The sequence below is a fragment of the Drosophila novamexicana genome, unplaced genomic scaffold (assembly GCF_003285875.2).
Source record: "Drosophila novamexicana strain 15010-1031.04,08,12 unplaced genomic scaffold, DnovRS2.1 tig00000008-arrow-pilon, whole genome shotgun sequence".
In the NCBI taxonomy this organism is placed as follows: Eukaryota; Metazoa; Arthropoda; class Insecta; order Diptera; family Drosophilidae; genus Drosophila; species Drosophila novamexicana.
Window position 1 is genome coordinate 4,802,502 of NW_020824765.1, and position 27,499 is coordinate 4,830,000.

At 41.0% G+C, this 27,499-nt stretch overlaps 2 protein-coding genes across 2 annotated transcripts in view; one reads left to right on the forward strand and one right to left on the reverse strand.

Moving 5' to 3' along the window:
• Nucleotides 1-27,499, reverse strand: part of LOC115767030 — a 92,170-nt gene that overhangs the window by 60,179 nt on the left and 4,492 nt on the right. Inside the window, 1 exon segment of the mRNA XM_030711192.1 lies at nucleotides 1,767-2,118. Coding sequence (XP_030567052.1) covers nucleotides 1,767-2,004 — 238 coding nt within the window. The 5' untranslated portion in view covers nucleotides 2,005-2,118.
• LOC115767281 lies at nucleotides 11,544-12,498 on the forward strand. Its single transcript, XM_030711551.1, has 2 exons — nucleotides 11,544-11,647; nucleotides 11,717-12,498. The coding sequence occupies exons 1-2, from the start codon at nucleotides 11,594-11,596 to the stop codon at nucleotides 12,254-12,256; spliced, it is 594 nt and encodes a 197-aa protein (XP_030567411.1). The 5' UTR covers nucleotides 11,544-11,593; the 3' UTR covers nucleotides 12,257-12,498.

Consider the following 27,499-nt stretch of genomic DNA (forward strand, 5'->3'; position numbering starts at 1 on the left):
GACCGAAATCACCTGCTCTTTGAGAGACATATAAATAGAATTCTGTTCTAACAGGCCAGTGAGGTGAACTTAACTTTTCCAGCAAATTTACAAGCATAGACGTGGGTTCGTATGAAATTACATGCCTACGGCTTTGCAGTCCCTGAGTGCACCACAAATGAATATAAAATGCCTCAGACTTCTTTGAAAACGTCCTGAAAATAACTGCTCTTGAGAAGCTATAATTCTGAATAAAACGTAAATTCGTACTCGAAAACTGTAAAAACTAGCGACCTGATATTTAAAATATATATTCTAGTTTATCATATGCAGAACTAGCACCATTACGATATTAAGTAAAAATAAAAACAGATTTAGAGAATTCATTTTTTAAGCATGACCCGAATATTATAAGGGTTCTTATATATATTCTCAGTTCGTATGCGATGAGAATAACCCCAAAAGAAATTACAAATACTTCCCTTTAATAAAGGTAAGTTGCACACCATATATTTTGATAGCCGCAACGCGTAAATATGCAAAACTAAATAGAATGGTATTTTTTATGAGTTCAGGCACATAACGAAAGGTTAAAGGTGACTGTCTAAACAATTGCCATTTCGGTGGGATAGAGATTTTCATAACATAATGCGCTCGAACTTGAGCGAACTGTGGGGAGCCGTTGGATCTGATGATGGCATTAAAGTTGTGCCATTTGAAAGTCATTCAACTGCATTAAATATGCAAATGCGAAATGGCATCGTTTGGCGCACCTTTGACTGCAGTTTCGCTTTGGCGCTGGCTTTGTCTATTTTTGCTGACATTATCGAAATGCCAATCAATGGCAAAAGTTGTTTGCAACTGTCGAAGGCAATTCTCGCTCGTCCCCAAAGCCAGGGCATATAACATTTAAATGCTACGCAAAAAAGGGTCATTGAGAGAAAACGCTGCAGTCGGAGGGACAAACAAAGGCAAAGCCAACGACACAAGAGTCTACTGCAGAGGTGCAGAAGCACATAAATAAACAAAGCTCCATATTTATATATACATATATATATTCCATGAAATCCTCACTCGCAAAACTCAAATGTATACTAAGCTATTTATAGACTTGTTTTAAAGAGAAGTTAAATAGTCAGAATCGCAAAAATTAATTTTAAGACTAAAAAATCATTTTAATTTAGCCAGAAGAAAATTTCAATTTCAAATGAAATATCTATATTTATATCCCGTAATCGCATCCTACGCAGATTGCGTTTATGAGATGCGTGCAAGGTGTTTTTTCAGGGATTTTTCTTTGAATTATATACATCTTTTTTCTTTCGACTGTAAAACTTTCCCCATCTATATTTAATTCTAAATGGTCAGTCGGTCAGGACAAACAGATATATATGTAGAGTTATAGATAATTAATGATTATTGATACATCCGTTGATCAGCAATCAGTAAGTCAGGACACACAGTGTTGTATTTAGATATATAGATATATATATATAACTGTCAAAGATGTAGCAATATGGTCTACACAATAAATGCGACAGCATGCAGAGGGGTTACAGGTGTGAGGGGTGTTGGTGGCGAGTTTACAAGTTCAGTTTGCCGATGGTGGGTTTTGAGTGGTCTAGTGGTTTGGTGGTTTTGCTGCATGTGCATTGAGGTGGAAATTGACTACAAAAAGTACTTAAACATTTGATTGTTACGGGCAGGAGCTGCAGGTAGGGTGATGGTGGGGGGTTTTGGATGTGTACGTATTTTCCATTTCAATGTTGCATTTGTGCAGTGCCTACCTGTTGAATAACGGGCCACAGCCGCGGCGGCGCTGCTGGCGTCGTTGTTATTGCCAATACAGCCGCCATAGGAGAAATGATGGCTAGTCGAACCGGTGCCGGAGACAACGGCTATTTCGTCCAGCTCATGGCCCGGCGAGGTGCCAGCGGATACGAGCCGCGTCGACGATGTGGCCGAATTGCCCTGCGAATTCTTGCGTCCACGTAGCGAGAGCACCAGTCTTTTGGCTGTGGACATACCCACAGCACCGGATGCTTACCGCCGCCCTTCTACTACTTCTACTACCTGCCGTGTCGTATCGTAGTCTCCGTCGTCGTCGTTTCTGTCTCTGAGGCTCCTCCGGTTGCTGAACTGCAATGAGAAATTGAAATGGAAATGAGAAACTTTTTTCAATATTTGCAAAAGCAAAAACGAAACTTAAGCACAAAAACTACGACAAATGGGAGCGCGAAGGTTCAAAGAGGAGATACCCTGTAGAAAGGTTATACTTATTTTAAACCGAGAAGAAAAGTGGCAGCAAAAGGTGGATGGAGAGAAAATTAGAGCTGGAGAACCACAGAAAGTAAGAGGGCGAGAAACAACGTTATTTGCGACCATGAGAATTGCGGAGAAAGGCGCGCCAAATAATATCTCTCCAACTGCTATTTTTATTTAAAAATCATGTTCGAATCGTCTCAGCAGTTGACCAACAATATTTTCTGCCACTTCAGCTATTTTAATGCAAACATTTTACTAAGTTAATGGGTGCTTGGTTAAATACAAAGCCGGCTACCAACATTGCCATTTATAACCTTAATAATTTAGCAGAGCTTCAAAGAAATATGTTAATCTTGAATGAGCGCCGACTGAGCTTGGAATTTTCATTTTAATGCGCCGCTAGAGTGGAACACACAGGATGCTGAAATTCTCTTTCTCTATCTGTGTGTGTGCGTGTGTATGTGTCAGCGTGTGCGTGTCGAGTGTCAGTGAACAGAACAATCTTAAATTATGCAAATGCTTGCAATCAACGCTTAAGCAATGCCAACAACAACAAAAGCAACAAGAACAACAACTACAAGAGCAATGAAAAGTATAAAATAAAGTGAAAAACAAAAAAAAATGGCACACAAAATGATTGCGACATGAAAAATATGGCCGCAATATTAGCATACATACAGCATTGTATCAGCTGAGAACGGGAATGGGGGGGAATGGGGAGAGGTGTGGGTTGTGAGTGGGGCACGTGCTCCGCAGTGAAATGCGGGCAAAAGCCGCTTAGGCAAAAACACAAAACGGCCAGAACAAGAAAAATAGGCTATAAAATGCTACTTATAGATGCCAATACCCCAGAAAAAAAAAGAAGAAGCAAATGAAAGGAACAAAAAACTGTCGCACACTTCTTCCTCGGGCGCTGCTGCCTTATCAATTTAATATTTAATAAGCCGTGGCAGGCATAAAGAAACGCCGAAATGCTGAATGCCCCCAAATATATTCAGTTGAGTGTAAAGTTGATAACCTAGCAAATGTGTTGGAGCACGCAACGCTTTCGATTTCAATTCCGATAACGATTACTCTAACGATTACTTCTCTAAGCATAAACAAGCCCCAAGTCAAACCGCACTCCGCATTATATAATATTAAAATGTGTGCCTAGTCTATATATCCATATACATGTATATGTATCTATTTATATGTATTAACTTTTAGGCTCGCTCGACTTTAAAGTCCTATACTAATGGTACGCACACACACACACACACCCGCATGCGCGCACACATCTGCGACTTGACACTTGTACGTGACGCATAACAAATTTGAGGGATTTGTTGCACTTTGATTGAATGTTCGCTGGCGCCGCAAAGCTAAATATGATTTATGTGCCACACAAATACACAACCACACAGCCACACACACAAACATATATGACTCGGCTCAGCTAATTTGTGGGCGTGGCTGCATGCTGCACGCCGGCATAACTCTTGGGAAACAAACTCGTGCCAAACTTATTGGATATCCGATTTTTGTGGCATGTGAAGTTTCTGATTACGCAAAGCGACAAAAAAAAACACAAACTACAAATTTTGCGAACAAGCTATGGCCGGATTGTTGGCCAGGTTGACTACATTCCGGCCAAAGCCAAAAGGCAATCAAGTGTTGCCAAAAACTATGCAAACACGAAAATTGCCAAAAACGCTACCCAATGCATCACAGCCAGTTTTCAAATACAAACCCAAAGCCAAGCCGAAATTGCAGTTGCACACAACGCAGCAGCAAGAGTGAGAGAAAGCGAGACAAGGAGAGAGAGGGAAACTGAGTGAGTGAGCAGGCTGCAGCGAGGTGAGAGAGCAGCAGATTGCGGACAATTGTTTGCGTTGTGCCAGTGTCAACAACATTTGCAATTCTGTTAAATTTTTACCTCTTTTGGGGTTTTGTCAACGCTTTGCTGGTCAGTACCCTGTAATTGACAGGCCGTTGGGGTGTTTTGGGTTATCTAAGGAATTTTCAAGTTTTTATAAACCAGCTAAAATGGGCTCAAACATTGTAAAAATATATTTAAAAAAAAATTAATTTTAAAATGAATTTGTAAAAAGTAAAAATGCGATTACGTAAATTTAAAAATTTTTATAAAATAAACTTAATATCAATTTCAATAGCAGAAAAAAGAATATTGAGTATAATAAGGCCATTACTTTTTATACACAAAATTTATGCTATGTTATCTGTCAGATCTATGCCAGCAATATCTATATACCCATTAATCTATTTATCAAACACTGGGTTCTTTGTAGTTTATCAGGTGCTGTGACAAATTTCAAATTTCATTGTTACACATTGTATGTGTTGTGTCTGTCAAAGTGTGTGAAAATATGGTAATTTCCTTTTCTTTTTTTTTTCTGGGCAGCTTTTCTTTTTTTACCATGGCAGCTGCTCGCCGCTTGAATATATTAAATATACAATAAAGAAACACTTATTTTATTTCAATATGCATTTCAATTGAAAGTTTAGTCAATATTATTACAATTGCATCGCTTATGTGGCCCACCGGCCGTATTCGAGCGGACAGGCAGGGAAGGGGTAGCGGGTAGCGAAAAGTGCGGCTTTAGCCGCTATGCAAATTTGCAAATGGAACGCAATTCAATTTCACAATTTCTCTCGCCTGACAATATTTGAATTTGCGATACGCTTTGCTCTCGGCAGGATGCGATCTAATAAACGCGTACAGCATTTTCACATTTTCGCATTTTCGCCGAGTTAACGGTACTTGGCTAATTAAAGCTTATATATACGCAATGTGACTCCGGCTGCTAGTCAGCTGAAAATGATGGTCAGCATTTGTCCATCTCGCATGGCAGCAGCGACAGCGGAATAAAAAATGAATCTCCATCAATCTCGCGCTGACATTAGCAGCGACTGCGACTGCGACTGCGACTGCGACTGAGGCAGCGACAGCGGGAAACCCCGAAGAGCGATGGTGACCATGGTGTACAAAAAAGGCAACTAATTACAAAGCTGTTGACAGTACCTCAGCAGCGCGAGCGAAAGGGGTTTGGCGGGTGGGCAGCGGGGTCGGTTTCGCCTTGCTTGCCAGATTAGGGTTCTGATATCCTAGCCCAGCCAAAAGCTTAAAAACTAAAAACAACACGATTAAGTGCTTCTTTATTCAACTAAGCTCGACTAGGAAATACCCTGTCAGCTACGCAGTTCGGATTTTACTTTACATTTACCGAAATGTATTCGATTCAGAGTTCCATTTTTCTATAACTATACCGACCTGGAGATCTTTAGGTTCATACTGTCCATCACTGGATGATCCTTTCCGGCGTTACAAGTAAACACTTACGATTAACGCTTTGTCAATAGTTAAGCCCGTTAAGTACACTTAGTGTAGACAGGGTATGCACATAAAAACCAGGATACGCCTCGCATGCGATTATGCCCAGCACACATTTGTCAGATGTATGCGACAGCATCGAATGGCTCATGACAACTCGTCAGGCTGATGGAATGCCAACATCTTTCACAAAAACTGACCACAACTGAGAAAACTAATTGCATTTTCTCTGCCATTTTGCCAAATAAACTGATTAAAATTGGCCCTTTAGTCATTTTTTCTGTAAATCCCGCTGAGGTGCTCACAACTGGAAATTTTATTGATTTAAAAAATGGCAAATTTCGTTCAGAATTATTATTATATTACAGGCAAAACGAATTTGTATAATAAATGTGTTGAGAGGCCATGATTTATAGCCTGCCAAAACTTCCTGATAAATGAATACTTGACGGCAGATATGCTCATTTATTATGTATTCCATAAAATACGCATTTAACAAATTAATAAATATTTCTCGTTGAATAAAAATATATTTGCATATAATTTAATAACATTTTCATTACTTCGCAAGCGTTTCTTTGGTTTTAATAAAGTTTCCGTTTGCAAACTGATTATTTATAATTTAATAAGCTTTTAAAATACCAAACAGTTAAAATTGATTGAGGACAGCTTACAAATTTACAAGCAATTAAATTGGTTAAAAACGGGGCATAAAAGCATTTCATTTCAGCTAATAATACATTTAAGATGCAGAATCGATTTAGGCACAAACAAGGGTCAACATTCAATTAAACGAGAAAGTCTTCTAAGTTTTCTCAAAGTTAAAGTTGAAGTCTTGTCCAAGCGCCGCTCCTTTAATGGTCAACAAGAAGTTCAAGCATAATTCATAAGGGAATTTATTTAGGATCATTTATTAACCAATTAAGGGTCAGTTTATAATCAAAACAAACTCATTTCAAAACTGTTTTATGTTTCGTTTACAAATGGGTTTAGACTAAAAGGGACCCTTTGTAGCCAATTCTAATTCCGGGCGCACAACCAGTTCAGGCCTAGCTCATAACCGTTTTAAACCTCCTATTGGTTTGGTTAGATTCAAATCTTTTATACATACAAGCTATACATATATATGCTAGCTGGTATTTACCGACCTTGTCCGGTCCAAGTTTTTTTCTTAAGATTTTAAACATAGAAAATGCGATCCATTTACCACCAGTGTCCACGTCTAAAGTTATATTTTACATCTGTATTTGACAATGCGTTTCAAGTTCAAAGAATGAACAACCAAAGGCAGGAATCTACGTTTTCCGTGCAATTTAGTTTCTTGACGAGAAACTTAAAGCCCAACTCGATCAAATCTCATCCGATTTGCACGAGGTTTGGTTCATTGTTTGACCTCTAAATCATTCATCTGATTTCCACGAGGTTTGGTTCTTTGTTTATTTATTTAATACGTACCACGGACAAGGCCGGGTAATAGCCGCTAGTACAATATATGTGTACTGCATGGAGTCGGAAATATTTTCTCCTATGTGTACCATTTTTTCAATAACAGCTATAACTCTTGAATCGCTTTAAAATAATGTTCAATCGCCAGTTGGCTGATATTTTCGAAGAGGAGCAGCATTACACAAACATTATTTAAGATCGGTTCAATTGTCGATGCTGTCTCTGGGTATATATTTGCCCAATGGCTTTACGGCTGTGCGCGTTCTTTTCTTCTCCTTCTTTGCGGGTAAATAAAAATCAAATTAAAAACACTTAAAAAAAATTTTCACAGTTCCCGCATTGTTTCGCTGTGCGTTATTTATTGAAGCGATTCATATTGATATGTGGTAACGGTTGTGTGTGTGTGTGTGTGTGTGTGTGTGTGTGTGTGTGTGTGTGTGTGTGTGTGTGTGTGTGTGTGTGTGTGTGTGTGTGTGTGTGTGTGTGTGTGTGTGTGTGTGTGTGTGTGTGTGTGTGTGTGTGTGTGTGTGTGTGTGTGTGTGTGTGTGTGTGTGTGTGTGTGTGTGTGTGTGTGTGTGTGTGTGTGTGTGTGTGTGTGTGTGTGTGTGTGTGTGTGTGTGTGTGTGTGTGTGTGTGTGTGTGTGTGTGTGTGTGTGTGTGTGTGTGTGTGTAAGTGCCACGCCCACCTGCCAAATGCAAATTGCAGAATGCAAAATGCAAATAAACATAAATGCAGCCAACCACAGCTGCAATTCGGTTACAGTCGCTACATTTTAACAGCGACCCCGCACATGGAGCACATTTAAAATTGTTTAATTTGAAATGTTGCAATAGCGTGTGTGCCAGGTTGCAGCTAGCTGTTGCCCCCGTCGACGCTGCGCGCCCATAAATGATTGTTCAGTTTACGTTGGATTTTTAGCGATTTTCAATGCACAACAGAAAATTGCAGCAGCCACATTGTTGCCATGGCTGGCCGCGCAAATATTTAATTGTGCCCAGCTTTTATTTTGTTTTGTTAATTCTATTATTGTAACTATTTTCCGCCCTTTACTTGCCACACACGCACACCAGCACCAGCTCACGCACACACACACAAACACACACACAGACACGCTTGGACAGCCGCAGATGCATCACCTGCAGCTCAAGCGACCTCGCTGCCTGCGGCTTTGCCATACAACAACTAAACCAACTAACCCAACCATCCAACTATCCAGCCCAAACGTTACAGTCACAAACGTCCCCTCTCCCCCTCCTCTTGCTCTGTGTCTCTATTTTCACCAAACTATTCTTGGCTCTAACTCGTAGCTGCGCTCTCTTTTTGACGCCATCTCGGATGCCGTTTCGCCCAGTTCTGACTGGCAAACGTTGCGCACGAGTTGCAATTTATAACTGCACATACGTGCACACTGCCATCTTGCCACGCCCCCTTTGCTCCGCTCGCACTCGCCCCCAATTTTCAGCAGTCCCCCTCCAGCACATAAACATTTTTGTTAGCTGCGCTTTAACTCCACGCTGCTTCGCCTTTGTGCCGAGGTGCCTGCGTCCGCGTTCACGTCTACGTCCAACATTCAGCGCCCCACGTCCTACGTGCTGCGTCCTGCGTCCTACTGCCCGCGTCCTGCCTCCGCGTCCCATCCATGTCCCATGTCCTGCCCCGGACTGCTGCTATTACAGTTTTTGTGATCCGCCGGAGCGCAAATAAACAAAAGGTTCGCCTCGTGCAAAAAGCAAAACAAAATAAAATACAACTACGACGTCAAGAACAATAAAAATAACAACAAAAAATATACCCACCTTAAATGCAGGTAGGGTATGCGCGACTGCTAGAGAGACACCCTATACTAAGGAATATCTCTATGTAGGATATATTTGACTTTTGAATATATGTATAAAGTTAATATACTTTTTGATAAGCTTATCAAATATCGAGAGTATAGCTTCGTTCATGCATTTTAATCGATAATCGATAATTGTATAACATGTTGATTAATCACGTTTCTTTGAGAATAGTTAGATTGGCTTTTACACCTTTAGAAAATATAAAACTTAATTTGGCGTGTGATATTTATATGGACGTAATTATTTTATTATACAATAGATTGAGATCGAATGAAAAGACTTTGGTAGTAATAAGATCGAAGCTACTTATCAAATAGGATATTCCTTGTATTAAACATCTCGTATACCCCATATAGTGTATTGAATATTTCTGGTGTCCGGTCGAACAGAATTATCAATATGATATGTATCTGACGATACATAGAACTCAACACTGCCCATTTCTATGCGTCACAGGGTATGTAACAAAAGGCAACAAAATGCGGGCGACGGGCACCACAGCGTCAGTTGCAGCTATAAAAGTGAAGAATGAAGAGGGGAGAGGGGGGGGAGGGGGGTTCGCCAATTGCAGTTGGTAACAAATTTGCTGGTGCATGCGAAATATGTGCTATCCTGGCAGCTTTAGGCACAGGCAGCAGCCAAGCAGCCAGGCAGGCAGGATGTGGAATGCGGCCGAGAAAAACGTAGACTTTGGCTTTTCAGAGAGATTATTAATCAATGGTTGGACTTTTGAGCGCAGTCAACTAAAGAGATTTGTTAGGATGCTAAGGGCCATAATCAAGCACTGCAGCGCAATGTGCCGCCCTTGGTTGCATGCTACACGTTGCCCATTTAAGTGGCTAAACGCTGTGTGGCACTCGGCTTTAGGCTTCTCGTGCGCTGCCTTTAGCCTAATTAAATGCGAAATTTACTGTAAAGGCAATAAAGTGCTTGAGCTTATTGCATAATTGAAAACTGCATCAAGCTTGCCTGATGAAGTTGCATTTCAACGCAAACGCACAACAAAATAATTTTCGCATAAATTCTACACGTCACACAGCATGAAAAATTCAATTTGCCAGGAAGTGTGTGGGCGTGTGTGTGAGTGTGTTTGCCATGAATTTTATCAACGTTTGTATATGCATGGACTATGCGTTGGCTGTGTGCCTGTGTCCTGGCAGATGTTGTCTGCTTTTGACAGCTGCCTCTGATCGTTGCCCCCCACACTCCACCGTCGCTGCCCATGCACCCGCCAGCTGTCAGGCGTGTCAAAACAATTGTCATTCATTCCCAGCTTTGCTCTAGCTCGCATCGCATCGCACTCCATCTCCAACTCCAAAATATATATCTTGCAATTATGGTCCAGTGACATGTGTTAACAGCCCAGTCAACCAGCCAACCAGCCAACCAGCCAGCCAGTCAGTCAGTCAGGCAGTCATTGAGTCAACCCAGCCAGCTGGGACTTATTGCAATGTGCTCTCAACATTTCCGCACAGTTATTTTGTCCATTTCCTGTAGCCTTAGAGGCCGTTTTCAGCTCTTTTACAATTTGCGATGTTGCGTTGCGACGCGTTTTACCACGCCTGAAATCAATATCAATAGCTGCGGGAGTCGGTGTTGGCGAGGGGTTGCTTGGTCCCTGTTGTCGCCTTGATTACTGCTGTCATATTATTTTCACACTTGAAATGTTCCATATCGATATGCAGTGCTGGTCATTATCAATGCTGCTGTGTGTAAGTGTGTGTAAGTGTGTGTTAAGGGTGTGCAAGTGTGTGTATGCCTGTGGCACTTGGCTGTCACTCTTAACATGCTTCACTTCGGCCGTGTGGCTTTTCTAATATCCCAGTATCCGCTATCGCAGTCATTGCACTCACTGTTGGACAGTCCACCCAAACCGACCACCTATTGGATTCAGTTGGTGCAATTTTATACCCTGTGCCCCATTAAGAATTGCCCAAAGGTCATCTGTACTTTGTAAGTCATATCGAGAAATCGACCTATATTCGATCTGTCAGCTATGTCTCTCTTAATCTCTTGATCTTTTAATTAAGACTGTCCCGAAACGTTACAAGCCCGGAATACCATTATGTTGTGTACTAAAAGCCTAGCCCGGAACCCGAACCAAGCCGTGTGTTTTTCAATATATTTCTGATAAAAATAAAAAGCTTAGTCTAATAACAAAATAAAATGAAAGTATATGACAAGCCAAGCTAAATATTTTAGTTTGTCATATTCATGCCTCCCAGCTGCATAACAATGGGTTGATAGACTAACGAAACAAATAACAGGGTATCTGCGATTCTAGTCAACTTAGCTCGAGATAAGCTCGCTTGTTTCAATTCGCACCAGCCCCCGCCTCGGGCAGGAGTCTGCAAATGCTGCTGTCTGACCACATGGCGTGGGTAATTGATGCTGTATCGAGTTATGTGTGTGCTTGTGTGTGCGTGTGTGTGTGTGTGTGTGTTGGTTTGTGAAAACTGCTGGGTGCCTGGTTATCAATTTTCGCCTGGCGCACATGTTGGCCATAATTTGCAAGTGTGCGCGTATTTTATGAGCAATCGTGTTTGGCTTGGCTAAAACGAACTTTGTTTGACTTTCGTATTACATAAAGCAAATAGCGCGAGAGAGAGAGGGGGGTTAGGTGAGGTGGTTAGGCTAGGCAAAACCAAGGCTAGGCAAACCTCAGTATACTTGTACTTGACTTTTCACAATACACATACAAAAACATACAACACACATATCAAGAAAATGCAGTTTCCACTTAAATTGTTACTGTCGATGGCTGCCGCGTTCATTGCATTGGTAAGCATATTCTTATACCCTCCCCCCCTCGCCAACTTTCTCGCGCCCGCCCTCACGTGCTCGCCACAGAATCGCTTACCCAGTAGCTGGGCCCGATATTTACCTCCGCCAGCACCCGAGTCCGTGCCAGCCGCCAACGCAAATGCAATGTCATCCACTCTAATGGATGCCAACGATTCACCGACATCCACCAACAGCAGCGTGGTTATGGATGTCAATGTCGATGTCGACGATGATAGTTTGGATGATGGCGATACAGCTACTGCCACAGCTGCCGTCACTGCTGGGGGCAGCGATACTTATACTGCCAGTGATACAGACGGTGCAACATTGGAGCACATTCGGCGCCGTAGAGAGGTCCAATGTCCACAGGACATTACCGATATAAATATTATGCACTTGCCTTGTGATCTCGATATACCGGATATCAGTAAATATATTGAGAACTTGCCAAATCAATGCATCTGTGCCTATAATGCTCGCTACAGCTCGGAACAGGATTACCGCAATTTCATGATACTTCAGCTGGAGGGTTTCTTCTTTGGGCAATACTCGGAACGCTTTAAGCGCTTCGAGGTTGATCCCCATGAGTTTGATTATAGGATGTGAAGTTACTGTTTCAAAAATGCTAACAGATTCTTTCCAGATTTCAAACAAAAGAAACGCTAATCTAAAAGATAGGCGGCAGAGGGAAATATATACCCGTATAATAAAAAAATCGTGTAGGAAATTTGGCTACAAATTTGTATCAAAATCTTACTACTTTATTATACGAAGTTTCCATTAAAGTAACTGGGTAACAGTTAAATTTTACGGAAAAGAAGAAAAGAAATGAAGCTAGTGCAATTTTAATTAACCTAATTAAGTGAACTTTTATATCAATTTAAAATGTCTGCAAGCAAATTAAATCTTCATCAAGCCCAGAAAAGGAAAAGATAACATTTCCATAGCTTAGGGTTCGAGTAGTGGCACCTTTATATTGTTGATGGCCATAATCAATCAAATTTTGTATTGGGCAAATTCATTTAGCCAAGACGCAGAGCTTGGCGCTTGGGTGGAGGGGCAACAAAGCAAATAAGGTGATACGCTTAAGTGATTTGGTGAGCGGAATTTGCGCGATTTTTATCTGCCAATTCGCATAACATTTGTGTAATTTGTAATTTTGTGGATCATCAATCAGCTGTCGTCTGTCGGCAGCTGTCGGACTGCGATTTCTTTTGCCCACAGCCGGGCGAAGAACTTAACGCATTGATTTATCGATGAGTTGCCACAAAAGGAAAGAAAATGGAAGAAAAAATTCAAGTCCTGGTCGAATCTAATTAGAGACATTTGCGGCTACGTCCAATTGCAGACTGCACACGTTTGCAATTGAGACCAGGCCAGCCATGAAAAATGTTGCCTTTATGGCGTCTTCCTGCATCCGGTTTCCGGCCAACTCAGTAAGCTCTGCCAGCTCGCCGACTGCGACTGTATATTTATCTTGCTCTGTGTTTTGGCTTTGTCGCTAGCTACATAAATTACACTGTGTTGGCCAGGTCCTTTGCCAACTTTCGGCTCCACGCTGCCCCCCCCCCCCCCCCCCCCCCTTGTGCCTTGTCCAGCATATTTAATTGTGCATTACGATTATTTTACATAACTATAAAACTGATTTATGCATGCCTGGCTTTTACGTTTTCATTAAATTTGCTGTAGGTTGTTATTAAAATTCCTCTGCCAAAAAATGCGTACATCAATTCCATTTCTGCCACGAAGCGAACAGCATTCGTACAGCTATGAGTGCGAGCGCAACATAAATCTCCATACTATGCAGATACCCTTTAATCTATTTTCCAAAGCCCCGTCTACGTTAGTTACCAAGGCTTCAAGCTTGTATTAAACCGAGCCTTTCTTAGCCGGGAATTACATTTTCCCATTTCCTACAGAACAACTGAAACAAAATATGTTCCAAATAATATTTATAAAATGTATTTATGATAAATTGTAAATTTCAATTGAAATTTCGGACACAAGCCCCTTTTAGAAATTTGACAAACAAGGTTTGCGAACCAAACCTTTAAGCGAGGGGTTCTTTTGAAATAAAAACAGCGTCTGCTTCTGTCCAGGCCATAAATATTTAATTTATGGAAATAAATATATTTCCGTTTCATAGAGATTCCGATTTTGGTAAAAACAAGGAATATTTGTAATGCATTAAAGCAGATAAATGTTTAAAACTTTATTCACAATAAATATATTAAAATTCGTGTTCCTGATCAAATGAGAAAAACTTATGAAGAACTTTGATAAATATTATGGGGCTTCCTCCCATTGGGCATACCTTTATACTAATTTGGTACAGGGCATAATGATTGTCTCCCTGGTTTTTTTCTTCTTTTTGGCCCCACACTTGAGGCTTCTGGCAACTTTTCCACATGAACAGAGTAAAAAGTTGAAATTGAGTTTCGTTAATGCAGACATACACAAACGCACACACACACCCACACACACATGCTGGACGATAACACAAAAGCAGCGACAGCAGCAGCAGCGACGTCGTAAATGCCGAGACGCCCGGCAAAAAGTCCCAGTGGCAAAGTTTTTGGCGCAGTCAACAACAACAACGAAAAGGAGCCAAGGGGTAGAGTGGGAAGGAGCCAAGGGATTTGGAGTAGGGGCAACAACAGAAAATGCCGCATGGCTGTTGACGACGCAAAATCCACAGGCGCAAAGTTGCCGCAAGCGAAGAGGTGCGCCAGACAGACACACTTTGAATAGAGAATATACTGGAGACAGAACGAGCGGGAGAGAGAAAAAGAGAGAGAGAAAGAGAGAGAGAGAGAGAGAGAGAGAGAGAGAGAGAGAGAGAGAGAGAGAGAGAGAGAGAGAGAGAGAAAGAGACAAAGAGAGAAAGAGGTTTAGTTAAGGGGCAGCATTTAAAATTTTAATGTCTTTGCAATAAAATTATTGACTCAGCTCGGTTCGTTGACTTGGCCAGCAGCTACCTCAGGGGGAAGGAGGTTGGATGGGGGCCTTAAGAACTATGCAGGTGGGCTCTAAGTAAAAAACAGGGCCAAATTGAAGAAGATACGGCTGTTGCTACTACGTTTTAATTAATATTAAATTACAAATCAAGTGCATGCAGCTGTAAGCAGAAAAGAACAACACACACACACACACACTTACACACGCACACACACACACACTTACACACGCACACACTTACACACATAGACTGGCATATACTGGCAACAGCAAAATGTATTTGTGGCAGCCGCATTTGTGAATGCTTCATTCAGTTGCCAAAATAATTTTGTATCATTAAAATTTTACGGGAATTTATGTTCCTTGCTGTTATCCTTGTTGCTGCCTTCCTTTTTCGTCGGACACGTCAATTTCTATGCAAAGCTCGTTTGTCTGCTTTTTAGTTTATTTGTGCTTCTTACTTTACTTATTTTTTTGAATTTGAATGCTTCACCCCTCCCGCAAAAAAGCAGGCAGCTTGGTCAGCGCCCCAAGCCCCAGCTCGAACTCTCCTCTCGCCTGGCTCCTTTTTGGATTTTATTTATTTATTTCCGGAAACGTGCTCTGGAGATTTTCTAAGCATACTTGTGCGCCAGCAACAAACTCCCAATGGTGATGCGCTTAGTTAGCATACACACAAATACACACTCACACGCACACGCACACACACACATACACATAGGAAACATAGCAACAATCAGCCGCGTCCGCTTTTCATGGAGTTCATTAAGTTTTTCGCGTGCTCATCCATTTGCCTTTTCAATGTGGCGCGTGTTTTCTGCCCATTTCGCACTCTATATACCCTGCAATATTTAGTTTAAGAGGGGTATATAACCCTCCTTATGCCAAACATGTCGTTCATTTTCACGAGCTCTTCTGGTTGTTTCGGTTGGCTTATACCCTGAACAGCAATTGATCCAAAGGCAATCTATATAATAAATGATTTTTCATTCCAACTTCATTTCTGCACTTCAGTTTAAATTTTAGCAATCTAGACGAGGGTTATATTGAATAGATGCCAGCATAGTCTTGAGTAAGTACCTATGCAAAGATCTTAAATGTGCATTAATTTTCAATTGAAAAATATTTCTTTTTCTAGATTTTCACACACAAAGCACAGTTTTTAAGTCGCGCACTTAGAAAAGCAAAAACATTCCAGTTTCTTGTCTCTGCAACGCCAAAGAGTCCCTAAAGAGCATGCCCTTCATGCTTTATAGTCTAACCTCCTGGCCAGCGCCCGGCCTCATGTTCACGCCTACCCCCGCTCGCCTCTTAGCTGAGCTCTTTGCGTGTGTCCCAGGCGTCAATTGCCGGGCTGGTTTCTATGCTTTTCGGCCCCCGGTTCAACTTGTGAGCATTGACCAGCGCCGGGCGAGGCCGCCACGCCAACGCCTAATGAAAAAACAATAAAAATTTTGCGCTTTTCTGCTTTCCCAAGTGGCTGTGAAATTTTGATGACTTTGTCAGCTAACGGGAATGGCCAAAACTCATAGCACAAATGGACACGCAGCTTTATAGAGCGCCCTCAAGTAGTTCCACGTGGAGCCTCATCGTCAAACGCTCTCGAGTTTAGTTTACAGTAATTAAGTTCACAGTCTTTGAACAATAGCAAAATGCTTGAACAAATTTAAAGACGTTTCTAATTATTTTCCTAGACCCTAATCTTGAGTTGAGCAGTTACGTCTTTAGCTCGAGGCATTTCGAGGAATTTCAAAGACATAGCGTGTTCTTTAGATAATAGCGTGATGAGGCAGCTGCATGAAAGTTTGATGCGGAAAAAAATGCTTGAAGTGCGTCGTTAAACTATTTATTAGTTGTTTTCGAGTAGCAAGGACTATTTAAGGACTCATTTTTATTGCTAAAGCTGGGAGTGCAGGTCGCAGATATAATTTGACAAAGTCGTGAATACAGGCAACTTATTTAATGTTCAAATTGAGAATATAGACTTGTTTCAAAATGAAAACAAACAAATCATTTCAGAAATATATCTACATAAATAAATAAGTTATAGTATAAATAGATTAGATTTACATATAGACTTTGCACGCCAATCAATGAAATCTCGAAAAGCGATTGCCAGTAAGGAAAATGTTATTTGAAAACAAATTCACAATTCAAAAATAATAAATTGATCCAAATGTCAAAGGTAAACAGAGTTATTGGCATTTCAAAGGAAAGGACTAAGGTAATTTTAAGAAGGTGTGACACGTGGGCTGCTTCTCTAATTTGTGATATTGTCTGAAGAGTGCTCGCACTCCAATGTGCTTCAACAGAAAGTTATGCCTTATTCATATGCCCGCCTCTTGCAGCCCCTAGGACAGGGCTCTTAAATGGGCAAACTTTCGGCATTAGCTATTAATGATATAACTGATATATAAGTGTAGTTATTAATGCTTTTGGCCAAGTGCTTTAACTAGTTGGCAATTAAACAAGTGCTGAAAACTGATTGCGCACATTTATGGACTCAAGTTGAAAAAGAAGCCACAGATGAGAGACCATTTCAGCTTAAAATTCAGTTGCCGTCAGTGTGTTTGTTTATTTATTTGTTTGACTACTTTGTGGTTTCGTATTGGTGTGTGAGCGAGAGTGTGGTCCTGTCCCTTTGCGACCACAAAGGTGTCCACCCTTCGCCCTTCATAGCTGCTGCCACTCCAGCCACTGGCACTGGCTGTCCAAATTCCCACGTTCTTATTTCGAAACTGACACGACGCATACTCAGAGGCGCAAATCTCATTTCCCCTGTGGCGGCGTGCAGCAGCCGGCAAAAGAAGAAAAAAAAAAGTAAAGTAAAACCAAGCACAAAAAGTAAAGCATCCTCGCGTATAAACCATATATACATATATTTTTGTTGTTGTTTCATACCCTGTTGCCATAAAAATGCTCGAAAGGGGCATCATAAAGTTAAAGACCCCATAAAGCATATATATGCTCTTGATTCTGTGTTAACGGCCCAAAAGTTTCTGTAATTTCCATTTGTTCAAGAGCATAAAAGGCGTGACTCTTGGGAACCACAGCTTTGAATGTGGGCTCTTATGTGCCGTATGGCAGTCATATATGTTTTAGATTATTAATCAATCCGTCTGGAATGTGCAAGACATATTAAATTGAATAAATTATTGTGGACTTATGAAAACAATCTGCTAGTTCAACCAACAATCCCATTCGATGCCTCTCTTTGCAGCGTACAGGGTATATGGAAGCTGAGCCTGGGTTCTGCTTCAGAATATTTTAAATATTTTAAAATTCCAGACGAACCAAATAGCAAAAGCAAAGGCTGTTCAAGAAACAATACTTTTCGGCTTGAAGTACAGGGTATATTTCAGTTGAGCAACAGTCGAGTTGGAACTTTTTAATTATCTTAAGGTTTTCCGCATAACTCAAACAAGTCAAAAGCAAAGTAACAAAGTAAATTAATTATCCCAAAAAGAAGTCTAGGGTATCTATACCCAAGCATTAGTTCAAATATGCCTGGGATAAATTTAGGATATTTGTCAAGTAACAGGATATCTCTCAGTTGTACACTCTGCCCTAAAAGCATACTTATTTAAGTTGTTTTTTTGCGCTTTCTGTTTTATTTTTTAGTGATAACCCAATTTAATGGTCGCTGCTGCTGCTGCTGCTTACGTCACATTTCGCACCTTGCACACACAAGCTGTTTTCTGTGTCACACACACACACACAAACACACACACACATTCACATGCACACTGACAGCAACAACAACAACTGCTAGAAAGCAGAACAAAACAGCATCTGAGAGAAATACACCAGGGACGCGGCAGAAACAACAAAAAAATATGAAGGAAAAATATGAAAACGGTAACAAAATTACATACATCAAAGGTGTTTTTTATGAATATGCGAGTGGACAACTTCCGCATGTTGTTGTTGTTGTTGTTGTTGTTGTTGTTGTTGTTGTTGTTGTTGTTGTTGTTGTTGTTGTTGTTGTTGTTGTTGTTGTTGTTGTTGTTGTTGTTGTTGTTGTTGTTGTTGTTGTTGTTGTTGTTGTTTTGTTGTTGTTGTTGTTGTTGTTGTTGTTGTTGTTGTTGTTGTTGTTGTTGTTGTTGTTGTTTTGGTTGTTGTTGCTGCTGTTGCTGACCAATGGGCCATGTAATTTTTTGGCAAGCAGCCTCATAACAGCAGAGCAACGACCCTTTTTGGATCTGACCCCGTATAAAAGGGAGTATTTGGGTACGGGGTGGTTTTTTGGCTCTGGGACAGACTGGCTTATGAAAAATGCGCACATTTTGTACGGCGATTGCTTTTCCGTGTTGCCCTTTCCCCCCTACCCCTTCCACTCCCCCTCGCCCTTGCCACACACGCCACAAACCCCCCTCCAGCACTAGCATGTGCGGCAACAACACATTTTATGATGAATATGCGGGCCGCCGCTGGTCAAATAAACTCGGCCAAAATATGCGGGCAGCAGGTTGCGTAGTTTAAAGCGCACACACATGCGCGCAAACACACACACACACACACACACACACACACCGACACGCAGATTGACATCATTAGTCGGGGGTCAGTCGGTGTATGGTAGGCGCGTCGTCGTTGGCACTAAATCATGTCCATACATAAAATGTATGAAAAGAATGCAACACACGCTTACACACACACACTCACACACACACAGACACACGTCTAAATGAATGGCACACGTGGGAAAAAGTTTGCAGCCCCAAAAAGTAAGAAAAAAAAGTTTTGATTTATGCAAATAACTGGACAAACTTTAAGCCAACTCTTTTATATGGTGTGTATCGTATAAGGCATAAATTTCACAGCTTTAACTTGGCTCAAAGCAAGCTGCATTCTTGGCACAACAATTGGCTATATATAAGCCGATAACTGCTTAACAGATGAGTCGATGCCGCAGCTGCTTCTTTTCTTTTCTTCTCTTCTCTTCTCTGATGCAAATTCTTTTGCATTCTTTCCCTCAATCGCACACGTCCAAGTCTCCTGCTCGGTTCGCATTGTTTGCATTGGGTTATTGATGGCACTTCAATCAGCAGAAATAATAAATAAATGAGCCTAACGTCATGGCTCAATGGCAGATTCTGAGCTTCTACTGCCTCTACCCTTCGCCCCCACAGACAAAAACACACTTACGCTCAGATACACACACGACATCTTCCTTTGACTGGGCACATTCACCATTTTATATCCTGTACAATTTCCTTTTGTATTGAATAAAATAACTTTGGTCCATCGACTATGCAAGCGTGTGTAAGTATCTTAAGTATGCTATTGAGTACGAGTGTTCGGTTAGCAGAGTATTCTCAAAGGGAAATCATTGTAAAAGCCAGCCATTCGGCAATATTTCTCTATTACGCAACACACTAAATGGTGGGTTTTCGTTTAAAAGAGTGTGACCAGAAGTAATAAAACTGATGCCAAAAATTAAGTATACGCATCGAAAATTAAATTATATGTCGAGAAAATACATTTTGTTTACGAGCGCACTTGTCTCATATAAAAAAAAATATATATCAGCATCGAATTACTGTATATTTCAGCTTTAAATTAAACGACTTAATAAAAATCACAGCAGAACATTATTTTTCGTTACATTTTTTGTAGCTTCCAATTTATGAAAGAGTTAATTATATTTACAGAATTTGTATATATTAATCCAGTGAGATTTTTCGCTATTGAAAAAATATTTTAAATAAAAATAAATTCGAATAAGCCAATAAAAAATTGGAATTGAGCTTTGTAAAAAGTGGATGTAAAATATTTCAAAATCAAATATAAATCATGCATGCCTGCAGGCGTGTATTATATTTGTTCAATTTTTGCCTCAAACATACTAGCAAATTGCAGAGCAGGCACAAGCTGTTTTGTGGCTTTTTATATTCTTAACAATGCATTTCATTATGCTATAATATTTCCTTTTTTCTATCAATAATGCTGAAACCAATATTGTTCGATAAATTTGGGGTTGTTGGACTAAACATACTCCATTAACCTTCACACGTCAGCACAGAGAAAGCAAACGCATCTATATATTTTGAAAGTGCTCGTTAACTCGAGCTTTAGAAGTGTATTTAAAGTTCATTGCGTCTTTCGAAATGTTGCCCCACTTGTGCTTTCTGGCATCGCCATCATTTGTTTGTGCATGTTGTGCGTGACGTATACGCAACGTGTGCCATATTTTTACATGTCCGCCAGGCAACAACAGCAGCAGCAGCAGAAGCAGAAGCAGCAACAGCAACGACAGCATCAGCTTGGCCGCTGCAGCTGACAGGAATTCAGAGTGCCGATGACGATGGCCCAGTCGTAGACCCAGAGCTGGGGGATAACAAGGATATCAGTGGGTTTATTTAGCGCGCCACGCAGCAGGCGCCACACAGCTGCCATGTCGTCACGCTTATGGTGGGACCGGACTCCTCGCCAGTCCCGCTCCACTTCGCTTGTCTCACAAAGAGCATGAATAAACAGTTGTTTTTTGTTGCCAGGGCATAAACATTTGCCTTACCGATTGTTGTTCCTGTTGTTGTCACAGATGCGGGCTTACAAGTTTCTTATTGCATTGCACACACACGCACACACACACATGTATGTGTACATATCGCGCAAATTAACATTTTGCAGAGACACGTACACACACATGTTTAACCTGAAATTGCATTAACATCACGCATACGCCTCTTTGGCCAGCCTTCCCTCTGCTAAAGCTGCTGTCATTAAGCAATCTGCTGCTGCTGCTGCTGCTGCTGCGGCTGCTGCCACCTGTGAAATGCATTAATCAACTTCTCTGGCAATTTACTCGCTGCAAAAGTATGCAAAAAATTGCAATTGATATTGTGCACATATACACACACACACACACACACATAAAAATATATTAATACAAATTGATGCTTAAATAAACTTAAATAAATACATTGTTTATTGATGCAATTTTCACATATTTATGCACTTCAGCTCGGCTTTAGCGGGGGCTTTAACACTTTTGCATATCATTTTTTGTAATAAGCATACACACTCAGTCACTCACACACGCACACTGTCACACACACGCTCATGTACAAACAACAGATGCCAAAAATCGCAAAGATATTTATTTATTTCTGGCATTTTTATTTTACTTTTTATTGTGCTGCCAAAAGACAGAAAAAAATGTACGACGCCTGTTCTTTAAAATATATGCATTTTTAGACATGTGTATCGACTTCATATATATACCCGCATCCTCTGCCTCTGCCACTGCCCCACCCCCCGGGCATAGCCCTTGTGACACCCAACCCCTGCTGTTATTTGCTTTTGAAAAAGTTTATGACACTTTGCCGTTTGGCATTTTCATGCAAATATGAATTACAAAGCGCATTTCAACTGTCAGGCAGTCAGCAAAAGGAGTCGCCGTATGGGGCGTGGTTTTTTCTGTGAGCTGGCCACATAGGGTTCCGTATAACACTGACGAGGGCAGGTCAAGTTCTTTGGCTGCCAATCACAGATGTATCAGTGCGTTGCCATCTAAATTCATATATCTATCTATATGCACGCACACATATATCTTTTCATAGGTATATCTATGTGTGTGCGCGTGTGTGCCTTGCCCACATTAGGTGGCGCCTTTAATGCGCTGCGTCGCATTGCACATAAAACATTTTTATTGCTCATTTAGATATTTATGCGCTGTTTTATTATAATGAAAATTGTGCGTATGCGAGCGGTTTTTATTGTGATTGCAGTGGACCCCAAGATCAACAGCTGTGTGCGGGAGGGAGAGAGTGAGAGAGCGAGCTCTTATCGTTATCCTTGTCCGTCATTTGTTTGCTGCTTATCTGCATCTGAAGCGTGACCAACTTTTAAGCACACGTGTTTTGATTGCTTTCGCTGCCAAAGTTCAATTTTACGCAGCTTTACGCTTTTGCTTTTGCATTTTATGGCCCAGCAAAATACACACCAAATACACAAACACACACACACACACACACACACACACACACACACACACACACACACACACACACACACACAAACACACACACACGCGCGCGCATTTGCACATCCATTCGTAATGTCGAATGTGTGCCCGCAAAAGTAGGCAATGCTTTTTTCATTTCCATTTTTATGACGCCATTTCGCGGCTGTTTAATTATGATCGATATCAAGATCGTTTATATATATTGATATTTGTGTGTGTGTGTGTGTGTGTATATATAAATGTTTATGTAACCAAAATTGTTGGCTATCATGCGGAAAATGCAATTGGGCTAATGCAACAATTTTCAGATGCATTTCCAAAAACTCATTTTGTATGCACAGCGAATTGCCAGCTTTTCCGCAGCAGCTGTTTAGCTGCTTGTGTGTGTGTGCGTGTGTGTGTATGTTTGTGGATTTCAGTTTTGTTTGCGTGCTTTTCAATTATGAGCTTTGGTTTTATGTTTAGCTGAAATGCATTTAATGTACTAATTATTAAACAAATACCAAAAGCGCCGGCTCAAACTGCAACTGCAACCAAAAAAAAAAGCAGCCACGGCAACAACAAGCCGAACCGCAACAATAATAATTACAAACCAATTAAAAACATATTTATATATTGTCTTTGCCATTAACATACACACACACTCCGCCCACATTCCCGCACACACTCACGCACACACGCACATATATTAAATGGCAGAGAAGTGTGTATGCACATGTTTTGCGATAATGCATATAAATCTATAGACATAAATAAATTTATTTTATATACGCAGCAACACATGTTTATTTGTTGTATCTCAGCTTTTGCCCATGTGGCTTATAAATTCGCTGGCAAACATTTTGCGGCTTCAGCAACGTCTGCCATTGATTGACGGCAAATTGGCAATAACACACACACACAGCACACACACAGCACACACATACACAACATGCTCACGCAAAGCACACACAAGTAATTTTGCGTTATATTACATTTTTACACGCTGCCGCATTCGCATAATTTGCATGAAATTTATCACAGGTACATTAAACTAGTTCTTTTGCAGCGAGAGCGAACCACTTATCCTTGGAGTACTTCATAATGTGCATCAATTCCATAAAGGATTATTTAATTCCTTTTCCCTAGATGAAATAAAATATTAAGTAAATTGGCTTACACTAGCTCTTTGTACTCAAGAGTAATCTTTTATAAAAGATAAAAGGGGTAGAAGCAGACATCTTCGATCTCCTGAAATGTATTTAGTCAGGATCAGGACAACGTACTGAGTCCATCTAATCACATCCGCTTCCTGTCCGTCCGAGCGTCTGTATAAAGTACTTAAGCTAGGAATGTATATGGTATATATTATAACATACGGATAAGTAGTCAATTCTTGCCTTGCGCCATTGTCGATTTAAGATTATAAGAGCTAGATACACCCTGTCGCAGAGTGATTACAATATGTGTGTGTGTGTGCGTGTGTGTATGTATGTATGGAATAAAGCTGAAGTGTTTGTAAAGGTAGCTCAGCGTGAAGCTCTGAATATCTGCTAATCGTGCACACGCACTTGCTTAGCTTGGATATGCCTTATGTGCATTTGCAACCTAAGCACATTGAGCTAGTTGCCGAGAAGTACTGTTTTGTGGTAGCTACACTTGAGCTGGTTCTTAATTTACACTCAACTAAGGCTGTGCTTCATTATTTAATAGTTTATCCACTCGAGAAGAGAAACAGTTTCAACTATTTCTCAAGCACTTTTCACTTTAAAGAAATCACTTAATTGAGCAGACTTTAATTTGTGCAAACATTTTCATAGGCAACTTTACGAAATGTGCTAATTGAGCTCTGTGCACCTCAATTCATTTTCAATATGCATCAACCGAGTGTCATGCTGTAGCTCTTTGTAGTTTGTGCATCAGCAGCTACCATCAGAAACTGCCACAGCAACAGCATCTATATCTGTATCTGTATCTGTATCTGCAGCATCTGCATCTGCAGCTTAATCGAACGGAATTTAATTGCGTTGCTTTGCAAGTGTCCCTTTGGCAGTGCTGCAGCATTTTGCACCTGTTACATATTGAACTTAGCTTGGCAACAGCATATTTGCTAACGTCATCAACTGCCTGCCCCGCTGTGGGTGTGTGTGTGCCTTTTGTGACGCAAGCCGCAGCGCGCCTATTAAATGCCAATGACAGCTACACACATTGAGCTCTAAAAGATAATGGGCTAAAATGGAGGGGCAGCAACGACTGGGCAATGGCAACGGCAACGGCAACGGCAACGGCAACGGCAACTATGGGTTATGCAAATTTCTCGCATGTCGACGCGTGGCGATTGTCTCCCTCTCTTTCTCCCACACACTCTCCATCTGTGTGCTGCTCGATTAGACAGATTCAGTTCAGTCGGTCCAGCTAGTTGACATGGCCTGCTCGCTGCTAATGCGGCCACTGGGCAGTCAACTCCCCCTCCCTCTATCGCCCCCGATGCTCCTTGGCGTCCTCGCTATGTTGTGTCTGTGCCTGTGTGTATAGTTTTGTTGATTTTGCCCTTTGGCTGACACAGAACGCTGTTGACTTTGCATATTAAAACAAAACGAATGCAGAGAAACAACAACAACAAAAGCAGCAAACTGACTGAGCGACCTTTGCTCAAGTGTAACAGGCTTCACTGTACTTGTATGGCTACTTTTTAATTTCTAATTTCAACATCCCGCCGCGCTCCCTCTCACTCGGTTGCTCGGCTCTAGCCCAGTTGCCTTTAGCTTAACTTTCATTAATTATATACGGTTTGTTTGGCAAATTAAAAACTGTTGACTTTTGCAAAAATGTGGCACAACAGCCAGTAAAATGTGGCAGCGTGACAATGCGGCAAATTGTGACAAAAACATCGCACTGCTTCATCTTTGCATTTATTTGCCCACTCACACATTATTTGACGCTTACAATTAGCAGCACAGCAAACAAGTCAACAGTAAGAGCTCATACAGCGAAAGCTCTCTAAGGCAGATTTCGTCTTGGAATATAGAAGAAATCACACGGGATAAAACTTAGTTTAAAAATAATGCGCCGGATCTACATTTATATTTGTTCCCTATCAAATTTGTACATGTTCTGTTAAGCTTCATGCTCAGAAAGATGGATGTTTAATACCCTTTATTTTTTTTAGTCCCGAAGGGGTTTCCAAAGGCCTGCCAACTTTCTTAAAGAAAATTGTTTATCTAGTATTTGGTTTCTGTACAGAAGACAAGTTGTAAAAAAAAAAGTAAAAAAGATGTTGATTTTCTTTTTTTACTTTAAGGATATATACAAATACATATACTTGTATTTTCAACATCATCTATTTGAACCGGGCAACGCCGGGTAATTTACTCAAATATTATATAAATGACATTGATGTAAGCATAGTCAGGTGTTGAGGGCTCGCTGTCACTCTTAAAGCGTTCATCGTTGCTTCCGTAAGCAGCTTAGTGGAAAACTGCCAAAAATTGTGAAAATGTGGCAGGCTGTCAAAGTGTGTGTGTGCGTGTGTGTGTGTTTGTGTGTGGCATGCAATAAGAATGAGCAGAGTAAAGAAAAAGAAACAGCATCAATAGAATGTCAAAGCTGTTGATGTTGGCACAGCGAAAATGCTATTGATTGACACGCAATGCGAGCACGTTGCCCAAATGTGCGCTGCAAGTGGAAAATCCAGTTGGACACTGCCCCGCTAGCCCCCCGTCCCCAGCCACCAAGCACTGCCACCAGCCACTGGCACCAGCTACTGGGCACTAACATGCTAATTGGAGCACGTAGCGGACATAGAGGACAGCTGGCTCTGGGGCCGGCGCAAGGTACGTAAAACGAAGAAATTCACTTAATTGGAGCAAGCGAAGTGCGTTAGTTCCTCCTGCTATTCGTGGTTGCCATATGATTAATTAGTGCCTGTGTCGCAAGGGAGAGGCGGACCGTGATCCAGCAGAAAGCAAGCTGTGCACGAGCTCGAAATGCATTTGCACTCTCCAATCATATGCTACCAAAAAGCTCAATCAAATTCCCAAATACACACATCAGATTATGAACTTAATATATAATACTATACTATACTATAAATATAATAAAGCTATAAATTTCGATGTGTATATTAAGTTTGTTGAACAAACTTAACGCGAGTTTCTACAACAATTTTGTTTTGCTTCAAAGAAATTTATTAATAGGTCGCCAGCGATTTGGCGGAATCCACGCAAAGAAGCGGAAAATGCGTGGTAAGCCAGCATTTGGTTAGCATTGGGCAAATCAGCTAAGCCCAGGCTATCTATTTTATATACATAATTTAACTAGAATTGCCTTTGTCTGCGGCTTTAAGTTTGCCGGCAACTCACGAGAACTTTTCAACTGGCATCTCTCGACAGCTTTGCCCGTTGCAAATTAACATTTTTGTTGTCACTCTCTCTGTCTGTCTAAGCCGCTTACGTGAGATGCATAAGTTAGTACCAACTCGGCCCGGTCCTGACTTTTTACGCCTTCTAATTAGCGCAGGAAATGCTTAAGTTCTTAAGCTGCAGTTAAAAGGCATAAAACTCATGCGCGTCGTTTGGCGATATGTTAAGTTCATAATTTCAATTTTAAATTGTTATTATAGCCCGTCGCGGGCTGTCAGTTTCTCTTACTTGGTCTAGAAAACCCTTCAGCCCTCCCCCGCAGCTCCATCACACGCCTGATTATTATTGACAGTTGCCGTCGTCAGAGACTGTTGTTGTTGATGTTGTTGTTGTTGTTATGGCTCTCATTTTAGTCTCATAAATATGCAAATTAATCATTTGCGGAAATTTGCATACTTAATAAGTTGCTTTAATTAAATGTTCACGCACGCATGCCTCACAATCTTTCCCCGAGGAAGCCCCGCGAATCCTTTTCGCCCAAATGCCATTTTAAAGTGCCAACTTGTTAATTGCGCGAACCAG